We start from the raw sequence: 15801 nt of genomic DNA, 5'->3' as shown, positions 1-15801 counted from the left end.
CACCTTCAAAAACCGTTTGAAGTTGATGGCTTCCTTGGACAAGTTCTTCATGCATTGCCACCATAACAAGGTACAAAGCTTTTCTCTCAATTGGGTTTCTGAGTACGAAGTTGGGGAAATAGATATTGAAAATTGCTGCTTTGTTGAAAAATCTAGGGTTTTAGTGCAGGATAAGGATGAGGACCGGAGGGTGTGGGTTTCGGTCTGGGTTTGGGTTGGGGTGGAGGATAAGGAGGAGGAAGAAAAGGGTGGGGGTTAGGATGGATGTGCAGAGGTTGCGGTTGATTTTTCGAGATTTGCCGTCAAATCTGCAGGGAGAGTGAGAGAAAGTGATGAACAGTGGGGGAATATGGGGGGAGGTGGGGGAAGGTGGTGGTTACGTACAAAGAAACGGGGCCGTCGAAGATGATGAGGGTTGAGTGGGTGGAGTTGAAGAGGGAGGGGGAATGATGGATGTGCAGAGGTTGGATAGGTGCAGAGAAGAGAAGGGAGAGAGAAGGGAGGAGGGGTCGGGGTGGGGAAGATGATAGGGTTTTGGGTTTTTTATATTTTATATTTTATATTTATTTATATTTTTATATTTTTTATATTTTTATATTTTAATTAATTATTTTAATATTTGTAATGACACGTGGCACCCGGTCATTATCCACATGGGTGCCACATCATCACTTAACAGGAGAATTGACAGTTTGATTAACGGATGTACGAGACTGTCCCAAAATTAACACTTTAGGTGTGACTCTGGGATGAAAAAACTTCATGTACTAAATGTTGAAAACCATGAAACTTCAGGGTAGTAAACAGAGTTTAACCCTTAATTTTATTATTAAAAAAATTTGAAAATTATAAACAAATACAAAAAAAAAAAAAAAAAGAAAAAAAAAAAGAGAATATCAATGGTGGTGTGACCGGGACCGAATTGTAATTTCGGATAATAAAACGTAGTATGACATGATTAGCTAAAAGTCTTATTCGAAACTAAAAATAATATTAATTTTTTAAAATAAAATTTTAATATCAATTGCCCAGATAATTTATTTACGGGTTAAAATACACTCCGACAATTACTGTTCAGTAAGATAATAATTGTCAATTGCCCAAGGGCTTGGTAATAATCGCCCTAAGACGTGGAGTCGCCCTAATGGCATTTGCAAACCCATCACTATAAAGAAACTTTCAATCATTATAAAGGCATCAGATGTTTTCCACTTTTGTGCAAACCCATCACTATAAAGAAAATTTCAATCATTATTAAAGGCATCAGATGTTTTCCGCTTTTGTGCGACACATTTTTCCCACTCTTGCAGTCTTACTTTCGGGATCGTTCTACATGGTATTAATTGTATACATGAAAATATGCAACTGAAACACTAAAATATATTTTAAATCTATTACGTGTTGTTATATATTTTAATTTGCTAACATGGGTGCACAAATATTTACATGTTCCCTACCCCCAACTTCTCTTTAAAAAAAGTTATAGTTATTTTCTTTGAAGTACATTTTATCTTCAGACTCGGATTTGATACGACTGGAGGACACTAAACTGTTTGACAAGAAATGCAGGTAACCCTATAGCCAAGTAGGTGGTTTTTACTTTCTAGGTTTATGTCTGTGGTTGGAACTAGGGTTTATGGATGTGAAGATTGAGGAAGCTGAATTAGGGGAAACAAAGTAAGTATTTCGGATTTAGGGTTTAGGGTTTAGAAATTCTTTAAGTTTGTATGTTTTCCACGTGGAGGAAACCGAATCGGCATCACATTTTTTTTTTCCTTGTAACATAACTCAACTGCCAATTCCTCCGTCTCCATGTGAAAAATGAGTTTGCTTGTACTTACAGAAAGATCTAATGATTCAGTAATGAGTATTAATTAGTGCAAATCTTAATCTAATCAACAACACAGCACTTCAATTACCATATTTGATTAAAGCTAGCAAATGACAGCATCATCGTGTTATCATGCTGACAACATTATTCACCCTAGCTCACACGATCACTAATTCAAACTTACAACTCGTTAGCCAAAGCTGCAGCCTCAAGTAGAAACACCGGCGAGTCGTCTAGTTTCTGGTTACTCCCGTCGGTACCACACACTTGAACGATAAACTTGATGTCAGAAGTGCCAGAAGGGACTGCGAGGTCATCGACCTAAAAAGCTTCCACTCGTGCCGCTCCAAGATACTCATGCACCCTTTCTAGCGCTGCTCCTTGATGGCCAAGTGATCCCTTTGCTAGCTTTTCAACATAAATATTATAATTTGTGTATGGATAATCGTTCCCGTCTTTCAACTTCCAAGTGATTTTAAGACTAACGGTCTTGGAACCCTCAGATCCTGTTGTCCATTTGGTAAACTCACCTTCGACAAGCCACGAATCAGAAGGCGGAAAATCTGAATTCTGCCCACAAGTCTTAATTGAAATATGACCAAGCACTGCATAGTACTCTGTTGAATTCCGAGTGTCTTCCTCTGATATGGACTTCAGTCTCCTTTTGTCAAATTCAGGCTTCGACCTATAGCACAGAGCATGTATTTCTGTTAGTCTGTATCCATTCATTCGGATGCTACTCTCCTGCATGACCCATCCAGGGGAAATTCCCGGCGTTTCAGGTTGACGTGTCATTATCACTTTATCAAATTTGCTTGAGAAGTGGTTCAGGTTCCAGTTTACAAGAAGTACCGACTTTCTTTCGTTCAGGGTAGTAGAAGAGAATACAAGATGCAAGCCTAGACGAGAATTATTCTCCGATTTCACCTGCATTAATTGGAATATGGACAGTTCAAAACTTGTCTGCGAGTGCACTATATGAAGAAAATAAAATAAATAGAAGATTCTAGGCACATATACAGGTAGTCTAACGACGATTTGGACAACTTTAGTAACTTACAATGCACGGAAGAGATAGCTTACAGAATACTTAAAGTGGAGAGGTAAATCCCCCAAAAGAACATCTCCTTGAAAGAGCCTAGTCGAGAAATTATCAGTGTCTTCAAGGTTTCCTTTAAATGTGATGTTTCCTCCTCCACTATAGGATGCTTCCTTGAAACTATAATTTGCCAACATATGTTTGAATGAAGAAGAATATCAAATATATCCAAAAATGTTCTTAAGTTTTTGCAAAGCTTAGGCACTGATACTCGGAAACCCGGTATAAGATAAAGTTTATGCATAAGGTCAAATGTCTAGGGTGTAGGGTTTAGGAACTAAAACTTACTCAACATGGACCTGGATGCCATCTAGGGTTGCATTGCCACTAAACTCAAGGAAAGGCTGTGACATATCAATAGGAGTAAATTAGCATGCTTGACCATGTCAAAGATTTGACAACAATGCACTGCACCTGCCCACTAATAGCGATACGCACAACACACGAAAGGAAAAAAAGCATATTAACATAATTTAAAACCAGTAATGTTTCGCAGATGGCCACTGCAGTAAAGCAATAATCCCTATCCACCCTGGTGCGGGTTCGATCCCCACTGATCGCCCTTCCCCTTAACATTTAACAATTTAACCCATTAATGCTATTTTTTGTAAAAGAAAAGGGTAATGTTCATGCACAGGATTGAACATTCAAATTTGTTATTATAACATTCCATATCACCGACACTCAAGCCCAATGACGTTAGCTTTTTTGTTCTTATTCCAGGTTATTTTGCTGTCAAGAACTAAAACAAGGAAGTAATTCAAACATTTCCATCCACTAAGAAGAAAGAACCGCCTTCGAACAGCTGGAACTCGAAAAAGATAATAAAATTTAATGATTATGGTTGGATTTTATTGTCATGGCGAACTATGAAAATGCTTGTTTGAACTTGGCAGCTTAAGATATTAACCAACAGAAAAAAAAAAAAATCTAGATATTGAACTTGGAAATAGGCTTTGAAACTCTAAAATAAATTGAAAAAGTTCAAACTGCAAATTTGATAGTATTTCAATGAAAAGAGTAGGGAAATAAGAAGAAGATGGAAACCAAACTGCAATCTAACAGTATGTCATTTGACTAAGGAGCGTCTGATACCACAAGGCTATTTGGTCCATACCTGCAACCCTTGGGAAGAAATGTTACACCAAGAAGCATCGGATACTTGCCCTCCGTCGACAGAAACATGATATCCATAACCCTGAACAGTAATACAGAAAAATAATGTTTAGGTAACAGGTATATATACAGGATATATGAAGTTTATGAACTAGGTCATGCTTCCAACATCCATAAATGGCCCACTGCAGTATCAATATAGTCACGGCGACCTGATCAAAATTTGTATAGAATGGTAGCACTTTAGGATAATTTTGTACCACTCCCCATGATTTTTCCACAAGGGACCACCAACTGCAAAACAAATGAATTTATCAGGAGAAACTTCAGCAAATGTAACATTCATACTATTAAGAACACAACCAGGTCATATTCGGATCTAACTGTGGTTGATTACATAAAGTTCTTTTTCCAACTAACCACGGAAGGCAATTCCAAAAATGTTGGCATTCAAGACAATCAAATAGCGAAGACTACGATATCATCATGCCAGCTTTTATCAGGAGATAATGCATCCTTTTACTAGCTTTTGTTAAAAGAAGTGAAAATATCATGCCAGCTTTTGTCTGTAAAATAATGTCTATGAACTTATGTAACTGGTACTGGAAATCCGAAATAATAACGAAAGAAGTATTACGGACAAGTTCGTATACTAATCAATGGAACTACAAGTTTGTGAAACTTTGCAAATAGGGGCAAGTCAGTTACTGATTCTGAGCAATCTGAAAATTTGGTGGTTGATTAGTCTCATAGATCCATCCGGGAGCAAATATGGCCGTTGATACACCATCCTTTTTCAGCACATCTAGTGCAACACTTGTCTGATATGCAGAGTTATTAAAAAAGACAAAGTTAACTACAAAAAAATAAACTCCCAGAAAAACCACCTGAATTCTCCATTACTTGGAGTTGTAAAAACATTAACCATAAAGAGTTGACATGTTGTTCATTTATAATGGCACTTGAAACACTCACTCAGCACAGTGAAATATAATCAACTCCCGGAAAGGTTCTCATACCTCACGATATTAGTGTCTCACTTACATTCCATTGTCCCCCACCGAAAGTGCCCCTTCCAAAAACATCAATTCCCATGTAGACATCATACTTTCTGTCACCAGCAACAGCTGCGGAAAGCCTCGGATAGTTTTCCTGCATGGCACATAGGTTTAACTGTGTGAAAGAGTATTTAGAGAACAAAAACAAACTTCCATAAGGAAGAAGTGAAAACCATACCTTCCATGTATAGTTCACGAAAATTCCATCACATATATCAAAGAAAGGTTTATTCTTTTCATTCAGTTGATTTTGCCAGTTAAGTTTACCATCAGTTGTAACACTATCATACCTGCCGAATAGACAATAGTAAGTCAAATATAAACTTTATTTTTTTTTAACGCTATATCAAAAGGGGGCAAAAAATTAAGTGACGGGAAACATCAGTAATATCTCCTAACACTCACCATATCACCAAAGAGCCAGGCACAGAGGAATGCATTATCTGGGTTAAATGGCTGACAAATGCTTTCAAATTAGGGATTTGGTCCGAATTCAACTCAACCTCCATATTGATCTGCAAGTAGCAGTTATCATGACAACTCAATAAAAAGAGTGCAATAAAAAATACAGAAACTTGAAAAAAGCATGCAGTTAGGGTGAACTGTATACCAGCCATCCGTCGAAGCCCAAAGCAACGGCAAGTTCTGCCAAGAACTCGGCATACATTTCAGCAGACTCTTTCGTCGACAGCAATTTGTTGCAAATAAGCTTCCCTTCATCCCATTCTGTGATGAAAGTCCCCAACACCTTATATTCCATTATAAAGAACCAACAAAGTTAGATTCCGAAAATCCTTTCAATCATTTCGAACTACTAACGGCTCGAAAGAAAAACAAGTCATAATCCATAACCAAAACATAAGCAAATCAAAGAGTTCCCAGGAAAAAAAACAATACAAAAACGAAGGACAACACTTTGTGTGTTTCCAAACTGAAATTCTCAACCCGTCTTGAACTTACAAAAAGTCAACTCATCTCCACATTAATCACTTGAACACAAATATTTTTCCTCAAGATCCCAAAATCCCGAAGTTTCAGATTACCTTAACTCCATGTCTGTGAGCAGTATTAGTCCAACACGGAGGCGGAAGAGTGACAAGACTATGCGAAAAGTAGATGAATACATCGATCAAATACCAATGCCATATCGCATACTCGTTCGGATTGGTCCCTCCCTGGATCCACTTATCATCGCCATAGCCGCCCGCCATGTCATGGCAGACAATCACTCTGGGCCTGTCGGGCAGCGACAGGGAAGGCGACTCGGATTGCAGAGGAACTGTGGATTTGTTAAAAGGGTAGTGAAAGGACTCGAAGTAGGACCTGGACTCGAGGTCTTCGAGAGTTTTGATCGGGTAGGAGATGGGAACGGCGGGTTGGGTCGGGTCGAACGGTGGAGGAGTCGGGCCGGAGGATTGGTGGTCCGGGGCGGTGGCCGGTTGGGACATTTTGAAGAAGGGGAAGAAGACTTGGGCTTTGCCGCGGATCAGGCGGAGGAGACTGAGGAGAGAGAGTATGGTCTGGCAGCTAATATAGGAGCGAAGACGGGGAAGAAGCATGTGCTCAGAGAGAGAGAGAGACTGACTGACTGAGGTCGTTGCTGACGTTGCAGTGGTGGTTTTTAATTGGTGGGAAATTGGGAATGTTTGAAAACAACAAAAGGCGGACTTCAAGTGGAAATTGTTTTAATTGTGACGGGAATCATGTGGTTTTTATGTTTTTATGTAAGTAGCGAAAGAATATATTTTTTAAAGGGAATTGATAGTAGTATTTAAAAAATTTTATTTGGTATTTTAAATTTTTTATAATTGAAAAAAAAAATACACTTGTGAGGAGTGTAGAATAAGATTTTTGGAATGCTAATAACAATAGTCGTTTTAAATTATTAACTTTTTGACACACATATTTAATGAGACATGATATACCATCCGTATGACAGTCGCACTGGTACACCAAGTTGAGCTAGCGTTATGCCAAGACTTTTTTGTTTGTCAATGTCAACAATACAAGAGGAAACCTTGGTCACGGCCTACCAGGTCAGGCTGACTACAACTTCATCTATTTGACACCTCTTACACAAGTCCGAGATTTTTTGTATTTAGTTCTTGTTTGATCTCATGCTGCTTTCATGTGATGTGTATTTAATTTTGTAATTAAAAAAATTTAAAAATTATAAACAAATACAAAAAATAAAAAATAAAAAATAAAATTAAGAGAATATGAACGGTGTCGTGACCGAGACCGAATTGTAATTTTGGATAATAAAACGTGGTATGACGGATTAGCTAAAAATCTTATTCAAAACTAAACATAATATTATTTTTTTAAACAAAATTTTAATGTCAATTGCCCAAACAATTTATTTACAGGTAAAAATGCATTTCGACAATTACAATTTATCAAGACAATAATTGCCAATTGCCCAAGAACCAGATAATAATCGCCTTATAAAGAAAATTTCAATCATTATAAAGGCATCAGATGTTTTCCACTTTTGTGCAAACCCATCACTATAAAGAAATTTTCAATCATTGTTAAAGGCATCAGATGTTTTCAAGACTTGCTTTCGAGATTGTTCTGCATGGCATTAATTGTATACACGAAAATATGCAACTAAAACACTGAGATGTATTTTAAATCTATCACTGTGTTGTTATGTATTTTAATTTGCCAACATGGGTGCACAAATATTTACATGTTCCTTACCCCCAACTTCTCTTTAAAAAGTTTAAGTTATTTTCTTTTAAGTATTTTTCATATTCAGACTCCGATTGATACTACTGGAGGACAGTTTGACAAGAAATGCAGGTAACCCTATAGCCAAGTAGGTGGTTGTTACTTTCTAGGTTTATGTCTGTGGTTGGTACTAGGGTTTACGGATGTGAAGATTGAGGAAGCTGAATAGGGGAAACAAAGTAAGTATATCGGATTTAGGGTTTAGGGTTTAGAATTGCTTTAAGTTTGTATGTTTTCCAAGTGTCGGAAACCGAATCGACATCACTTTTTTTTTTCCTCGTAACATAACTCGACTGCCAATTCCTCCGTCTCCATCTGAAAAATGTGTTTGCTTGTACTTACACAAAGATCTAATGATTCAGTAATGAGTATTAATTAGTGCAAAATTACAGAAAGTTCTAATGATTCAGTAATGAGTATTAATTAGTGCAAATCTTAATCTAATCAACAACACAGCACTTTAATTACCATATTTGATTAAAGCTAGCAAATGACAGCATCATCGTGTTATCACGCTGACAAAATTATTCACCCTAGCTCACACGATCACTAATTCAAACTTACAACTCGTTAGCCAAAGCTGCAGCCTCAAGTAGAAACACAGGCGAGTCATCTAGTTTCTGGTTACTCCCGTCGGTACCACACACTTGAACGATAAACTTGATGTCAGAAGTGCCAGAAGGGACTGCGAGGTCATCGACGTAAAAAGCTTCCACTCGTGCCGCTCCAATATACTCATGCACCCTTTCTAGCACTGCTCCTGGATGGCCAAGTGCTCCTTTTGCTAGTTTTTCAACATAAATATTGTAATTTGTGGCTGGATAATCATTCCCGTCTTTCAATTTCCAAGTGATTTTAAGACTAACGGTCTTGGAACCCTCAGATCCTGTTGTCCATTTGATATATTCACCTTCGACAAGCCACGAATCAGAAGGCGGAAAATCTGAAGTCTGCCCACCAGTCTTAATTGAAATATGACCAAGCACTGCATAGTACTCTGTTGAATTCTGCGTACCCTCCTCTGCTATGGACTTCAGTATCCTTTCGTCGAATTCAGGCTTCGACCTATAGCACAGAGCATGTATTTCTGTTAGTCTGTATCCATTCATTCGGATGCTACTCTCCTGCATGACCCATCCAGGGGAAATTCCTGGTGTTTCAAGTTGACGTGTCATTATCACTTTATCAAATTTGCTTGAGAATTCGTTCAGGTTCCAGTTTACAAGAAGTACCGACTTTCTTTCGTTCGGGGTAGAGGAGAATATAAGATGCAAGCCTAGTTGAGAATTATTCTCCGATATCACCTGCATTAATTGGAATATTCACAGTTCAAAACTTGTCTGCGAGTGCACAATATGTAAATAAATTAAAAAAAAAAAAAAGAGATTCTGGTCAGCATGTACAGGCTGTCTAACAACGATTTGGACAACTTTGGTAACGTCAATGCACGGAAGAGATTGCTTACAGAATACGTAAAGTGGAGAGGTGAATCCCCCAAAAGAAGATCTCCTAGAAAGAGCCTTGTCGAGAAATTATCAGAGTCTTCAAGGTTTCCTTTAAATGTGATGTTTCCTCCTCCACTATAAGATGCTTCCTTGAAACTATAATTTGCCAACATACGTTTGAATGAAGAAGAAAATCAGATCTTATAGTAATAATGGCTCGTCCATCCAATATATCCAAAAAATGTTCTTAAGTTTTTGCAAAGCGTACACGCCGAAACTCTGAAATCCGGTATAAAATAGTGTTTATACATAAGGTGTCAAATGTTTAGAGTGTAGGGTTTTGGAACTAAAACTTACTCAACATGGACCTGGATGCCATCTGGGGTTGCATTGCCACTGAACTCTAGGAACGGCTGTGACATGTCAATAAGAATAAATTAGCATGCTTGACCATGTCAAAGATTTGACAACAATGCACTGCACCTGGAGGCATACTACTGTAAATTTCCCACTAATAATTTAAAACCGGTAATGTTTCACAGATGACGCTTCACCGTAGTGGCGGAAAGTAGGTTCGAACCCCACCAATCCCCCTCCCCCCTAACATTTAACAATTTAACCCACTAATGCTATTGTTTGTCAAAAAAATAAAACAGTAATTTCATGCACGGGATTGAACAGTCGAATTTGTTATTATAACACTCCATATCACCAACACTCAAGCTCAAAGACGTTGTTATTCTTTTTCTTTTTATTCCAAGTTATTTTGTCGTCAACAACTAAAACAAGGAAGTAATTCAAATATTTCCATCCACTAAGAAGAAAGAACTCCCTTCGAACAGCTACTTAGGATAATAAAATCCGATGATTATGGTTAGATTTTATTGTCATGGTGAACTAGATATGAAAATGCTTGTTCGAATTTGTCACCTTAAGATATTAACCAACAGAAAAAAAATTCTAGATTTTGAACTTAGAAATAGGCTTTGAAACTCTAAAATAAATTGAAAAAGTTCAAACCGCAAATTTGATAGTATTTCAAAGAAAAGAGTAGTATTTCTAGATATAACATCTAAGGGTATGTCATTTGACTAGGAAGCGTCTGATACCACAAGGCTATTTGGTCCATACCTGCAACCCTTGGGAAGAAATGTTACACCAAGACGCATCTGATACTTGCTCTCCGTCGACAGAAACATGATATCCATAACCCTGAACAACAATACAGAAAATAGCGTTAGTTAACAGGTATATACAGGATCTATGGAGTTTATGAACTAGGTCATGCTTTCAACATCCATAAATGGCCCACTGCAGTATCAACATAGTCACACCAACCTGATCAAAGTTTGTATAGAATGGTAGCACTTTAGGATAATTTTGTACCACTCCCCATGATTTTTCCACAAGGGACCACCAACTGCAAAACAATTGAATTTATTATGAGAAACTTCAGTAAATGTAATATTCATACCATGAAGAACTCAACCACGTCAAATTCCGATCTGACTGGGGTTGATTACATAAGGTTCTTATTCCAACTAACCAGGGAAGGCAGCTACGATGCTGGCATTCAAGAGAATCAAGTAGCTTTAGAGGTAAAAATATAAAATTGTAAAGATATTTCAAGGACACTTGGTTAATATACGAAGACTACAGTATCATCATGCTAGCTTTTGTTAAAGAAGCGAAAATATCATGCCTGTTTTTGTCTGTAGAGTAATGTCTATGAACTTATGTAACTGGTACTAGAAATCTGAAATAATAACTAAAGAACTATTAAGGACAAGTTCGTATACTAATCAACGGAACTACAAGTTTGTGAAAATTCGCAACTGGGGGCAAGTTAATTACTGATTCTGAGCAATCTGAAAATTTGGTGGTTGCTTAGTCTCATAGATCCATCCAGGAGCAAATATGGCCGTTGATACATCATCCTTTTTCAGCACATCTAGTGCAACACTTGTCTGATATGCAGAGTTATTAGAAAAAACAAAGTTAACTACAAAAAAGCAAGGCTCCCAGAAAAACCACCTGAAATTCTCCATTACATGGAGCTGTAAAAACATTAACCATAAGAGTTGACACACTTAAAACACTCATTCGTCACAGTGAAATATAATCAAATCCTGGAAAGGTTCTCATATCTCACATGTCATTAGTGTCTCATCACTTACATTCCATTGTCCGCCACCGAAAGTGCCCCTTCCAAACACATCAATTCCCATGTAGACATCATACTTCCTGTTACCAGCAACAGCTGCTGAAAGCCTCGGATAGTTTTCCTGCATGGTACATAGGTTTAACTATGTGAAAGAGTATTTAGAGAACGAAAACAAACTGCCATACGGAAGAAGTGAAAACCATACCTCCCAATTATAGTTCACGAAAATTCCATCACATATATCAAAGAAAGGTTTGTTCTTTTCATTCAGTTGATTTTGATAGTTCAGTTCACCATCAGTTGTAACACTATCATACCTGCCGAATAGACAACAGTAAGTCAAATATAAACTTTAAATGGGACGCTATAACAAAAGGAGGCAAAAATATAAGTGACGGGAAACATCATTCGTATCTCCTAAACACTCACCATATCACTAAAGAGCCAGGCACAGAGGAATGCGTTGTCTGGGTTAAATGGCTGACAAATGCTTTCAAATTAGGGACTTGGTCCGAATTCAACTTAACCTCCATATTGATCTGCAAGTGGCAGTTATCATGATCACAACTAAATAAAAAGAGTGCAATAGAATGAATTTCCACCAAACAAAATAACGGAAGAAAGCATCGGTTTGATAATTGGAACTTCCCTATTTCTCATGCCATCCCTTTTTCCTTGAACGGTTAGAAACTTAAAAACTTCAAATATGAATACTATGGTAGCTTGCTATTTAACTTCTTGAACCAGCAGAACTGGAGCATTCATCTTTCAAGAAATACAACACGTTCCTCCGTTTGCATGCAAGTGTGCTACCAGAGCAGATCATAATTGGCTGATCAACAAAGCTAAAATCTAAAACCTATATATATATAAAAGAGAAAAAAAAAAAAAAAAAAAAGATTCCCATTCCTATTTTTTCTACTCCATTGAGTAAAACCTTAATCCCTTTCAATTTTTTTTATCAAAGTCCTTAGTTTTAATAAATGTCATTAATTATTTCAATATAAAATATTTTTTATTTCTAAATATATTCAATAAGTGTTAGAAACGTTACATTTGTTATATTTATATTTATGGTTAAATTTTTTATCATATATTTTTACTTTTAGCTTGTACCATTTTTGATCATATATTTTTATTTTTAGTTTGTACCCATTTTTAATTTGCAACCCTTTTTTTTAATTTGTACCAATTTTCTTTTCAATTTTAATTTGTACCCATATATTAATTCCTTTTTGTGCCCATATTTTTTAAACTTTTATTTGTATTTGTAATTTTGTACCCATATTTTTTAATTTATTTGTACCCATTTTTAATTTTGCTAAATATATCTATTTATTCATGTTTTAAAATATATCAATAGTTATTTTTAAAATATGTTAATAATTATGTGGGACATTATTTTTTTGCTATAATTTTTGTGTAGATCAATATTACTCTATAATTATTTTTAAGTATTTATTTATAATTTAAAAAATATAATTTGAATTTGTTTAAATTCCATAATTTGTGGGAAATTAAATGCGTAAATGCTTGAGTTAAATCTCTTAAATAAGGCTAAGGACCTCGATCAAAATATTTAAACAAACAAAATTTCAATCTAACAATTAGGTTGATTAAAGACCGAAACCAAAATCATCCTAAAAAAATACAGCAACTTAAAAAAAGCATGCAGTTTGGGTGAACTATATACTACCAGCCATCCATCGAAGCCCAACGCAACGGCAAGCTCCGCCAAGAACTCAGCATACATTTCAGCAGACTCTTTTGTCGACAACAATTTGTTGCAAATAAGCTTCCCTTCATCTCCTTCTGTGATGAAAGTCCCCAACACCTTACATCCCAATATACAGAACCAACAAAGTTACATTCCGAAATTCCTTTCAATCATTTGGAGCTAAGAACGGCTCGAAAGAAAAACAAGTCATAATTCACAACCAAAACATAAGCAAATCAAAGAGTTCCCAGGAATAAAATAAAAAAAAAAAAAAAAAAAAAAAAAACAAAGGACAACACTGTGTTTCCAAACTGAAATTCGAGTATTTATCAAATATAGTCAAAAATTAACTCTTAATTTCAAAAATGTCACTTTTTATAAAAACTTTCAAATATATCAAAAAATTCACTTAAATAGACACAAATACCCTCAAATTTAACAATTAAATAAATTAAAGGCTTTTTAGTTACTATCACCTCAAGTTCTGGTCCAACTTCACCTTCACTTCTACACTCCACCACCACAACCCTATCCCCTTCGACCCCTTCATCACCGACATTGAGCACCACCATGATTACCGCAAGTGAGAGCAGTAGAATTTCAATCATGCCTTCTACGTCTTCTTTTTTACTAATATCATTTTTAGTTTTAAATATAAAAATAGTTTTTAAAGTTAATCCACATGTCATTAGATGATTATATTTGTGAGACCTACATGGTGTCACATCATCACACTAACAAAGCAATTAACAGATTTTTCACGAAAAAAACTAAAATGACCACGATAGACAAGTTCAAAGAAAAACTAAAATGATTCAAGATAGACAAATTCAAGAACACTACTATTGATTATCATTAATTATTAATGACCATATTAAAGAGTTATGTTAATGTCACGAATCATTTTGGATCATTTTGGGTAAAAAGTTTTTATTTTATTGTTAAATTAGAGCTTATTTGTGTCTATTTAAGTAAAACTTTTGATATATTTGAAAGATTTTATAAAAATTGACATTTTTAAAATTAAGGATTAATAATTTTAGGAATACTATCGAAAAATTCAAAAAAACTTTAATTTTAATAAAAAATGACAAATGAAGGTGTAGTGAACAGTATAAAAAAAAAGATAAAAAAATGATTTTTTGTGAAAAATAAATAATACCGAGAGTATTTTATTAAAATTCTTTTAATTTTTTGGTATATTTGATAAATACTCCTGAAATTCTCACCCCTGTCTTAAACGGAAAAGAATCCTGACCGAATCATTTTTTTTGGAGATTCTAGAGATTCTATGATCGTGATTATTCATCATACATCATGCAGTTAAAAATCATTTCAAAATTTAAAATTTAAAAATAAATATAAATAGTTCGATGCTTTTCCGTCGTAAACTAACAAAAAGTGAACTCATTTCCGCATTAATCACTTGAACACACAAATCCCAAATTCCAAAACATGTTTCCCTAAAAATCCCAAAATTCCGAAGTTGCGAATTACCTTAACTCCATGCCTGTGAGCAGTATTAGTCCAACATGGAGGCGGAAGAGTGACAAGACTATGCGAAAAGTAGATGAATATATCGATCAAATACCAATGCCATATTGCATACGCGTTCGGATTGGTCCCTCCCTGGATCCACTTATCATCGCCATAGCCGCCGGCCATGTCATGGCAGACAATCACTCTGGGCCTGTCGGGCAGCGACAGGGAAGGCGACCCGGATTGCAGAGGAACCGTGGATTTGTTAAAAGGGTAGTGAAAGGACTCGAAGTAGGACCTGGACTCGAGCTCTTCCAGGGTTTTGATCGGGTACGAGATGGGAACAGCGGGTTGGGTAGGGTCGAACGGTGGAGGGGTCGGGCCGGAGGATTGGTGGTCCGGGGCGGTGGCCGGTTGGGACATTTTGAAGACGGGGAAGAAGACTTGGGCTTTGCCGCGGATCAGGCGGAGGAGACTGAGGAGAGAGTATATGGTCTGGCGGCTAATACAGGCGCGAAGACGGGGAAGAAAGAAGCATGTGCAGAGAGAGAGAGAGAGAGAGAGAGAGAGAGAGAGAGAGAGAGAGGGAGGCTGACTGACTGAGGTCGTTGCTGGCGTTGGAGTGGTTCTGGGTTTTTAATCGGTGGGAAGAGAGAGAGAGGGATGCTGACTGACTGAGGTCGTTGCTGGCGTTGGAGTGGTTCTGGGTTTTTAATTGGTGGGAAAAGAGAGAGAGAGGGAGACTGACTGACTGAGGTCGTTGCTGGCGTTGGAGTGGTTCTGGGCTTTTAATTGGTGGGAAGAGAGAGAGAGAGAGAGAGAGTGACTGACTTGAGTCCTGTTGGAACCGAATTCGCCACAGATCCCTAACTCTCAAGCAAAATATTAAGTGACTTTGGAACAAGGCTAGAAGATGAGGTGTCCAAACACAGACTTGCTCTCTTCGACTGAGAGCCACAAGAAAATAAGAACTTGTTTAGTGTTCTATTTGAAATTTTTTATTGTTTCTCAAAATATTTTTTGAAAATAATTTTTTTTAAGATTCAAAAATTTGATCGGTTTGTGATTTAAAATTTTTAAATTTTACGATTTAAATTAGACAAAGAGATACAAAAAGAGGAGATCGCATTAGAGAGAAGGGAAGAGGAGAGAGGAA

General features: G+C 36.6%; 2 protein-coding genes across 2 annotated transcripts; both read right to left on the bottom strand.

Moving 5' to 3' along the window:
- Nucleotides 1–1840: 1840 nt before the first annotated feature.
- On the bottom strand, nt 1841–6663 carry LOC137719387 (cytosolic endo-beta-N-acetylglucosaminidase 1-like). Its single transcript, XM_068458429.1, is given in 11 exon segments — nt 1841–2758; nt 2915–3050; nt 3219–3274; nt 4048–4128; nt 4259–4340; nt 4755–4867; nt 5091–5198; nt 5283–5394; nt 5510–5619; nt 5715–5852; nt 6148–6663. Coding segments are annotated over 11 exon segments (2199 nt in total). The 3' UTR covers nt 1841–2011.
- A 1248-nt stretch (nt 6664–7911) lies between these two features.
- Nucleotides 7912–15213, bottom strand: LOC137719383 (cytosolic endo-beta-N-acetylglucosaminidase 1-like). The gene is made up of 11 exons (XM_068458426.1): nt 14664–15213; nt 13146–13283; nt 11879–11988; nt 11655–11766; nt 11463–11570; nt 11140–11252; nt 10624–10705; nt 10417–10497; nt 9643–9698; nt 9306–9441; nt 7912–9144 (listed from the first exon to the last, which is right to left on the bottom strand). The coding sequence occupies exons 1-11, from the start codon at nt 15066–15068 to the stop codon at nt 8401–8403; spliced, it is 2085 nt and encodes a 694-aa protein (XP_068314527.1). The 5' UTR covers nt 15069–15213; the 3' UTR covers nt 7912–8400.
- Nucleotides 15214–15801: the final 588 nt, after the last annotated feature.

This window comes from Pyrus communis, chromosome 16 (assembly GCF_963583255.1).
Source record: "Pyrus communis chromosome 16, drPyrComm1.1, whole genome shotgun sequence".
In the NCBI taxonomy this organism is placed as follows: domain Eukaryota; kingdom Viridiplantae; phylum Streptophyta; class Magnoliopsida; order Rosales; family Rosaceae; genus Pyrus; species Pyrus communis.
This window is presented reverse-complemented; position numbering and strand designations above follow the sequence as displayed.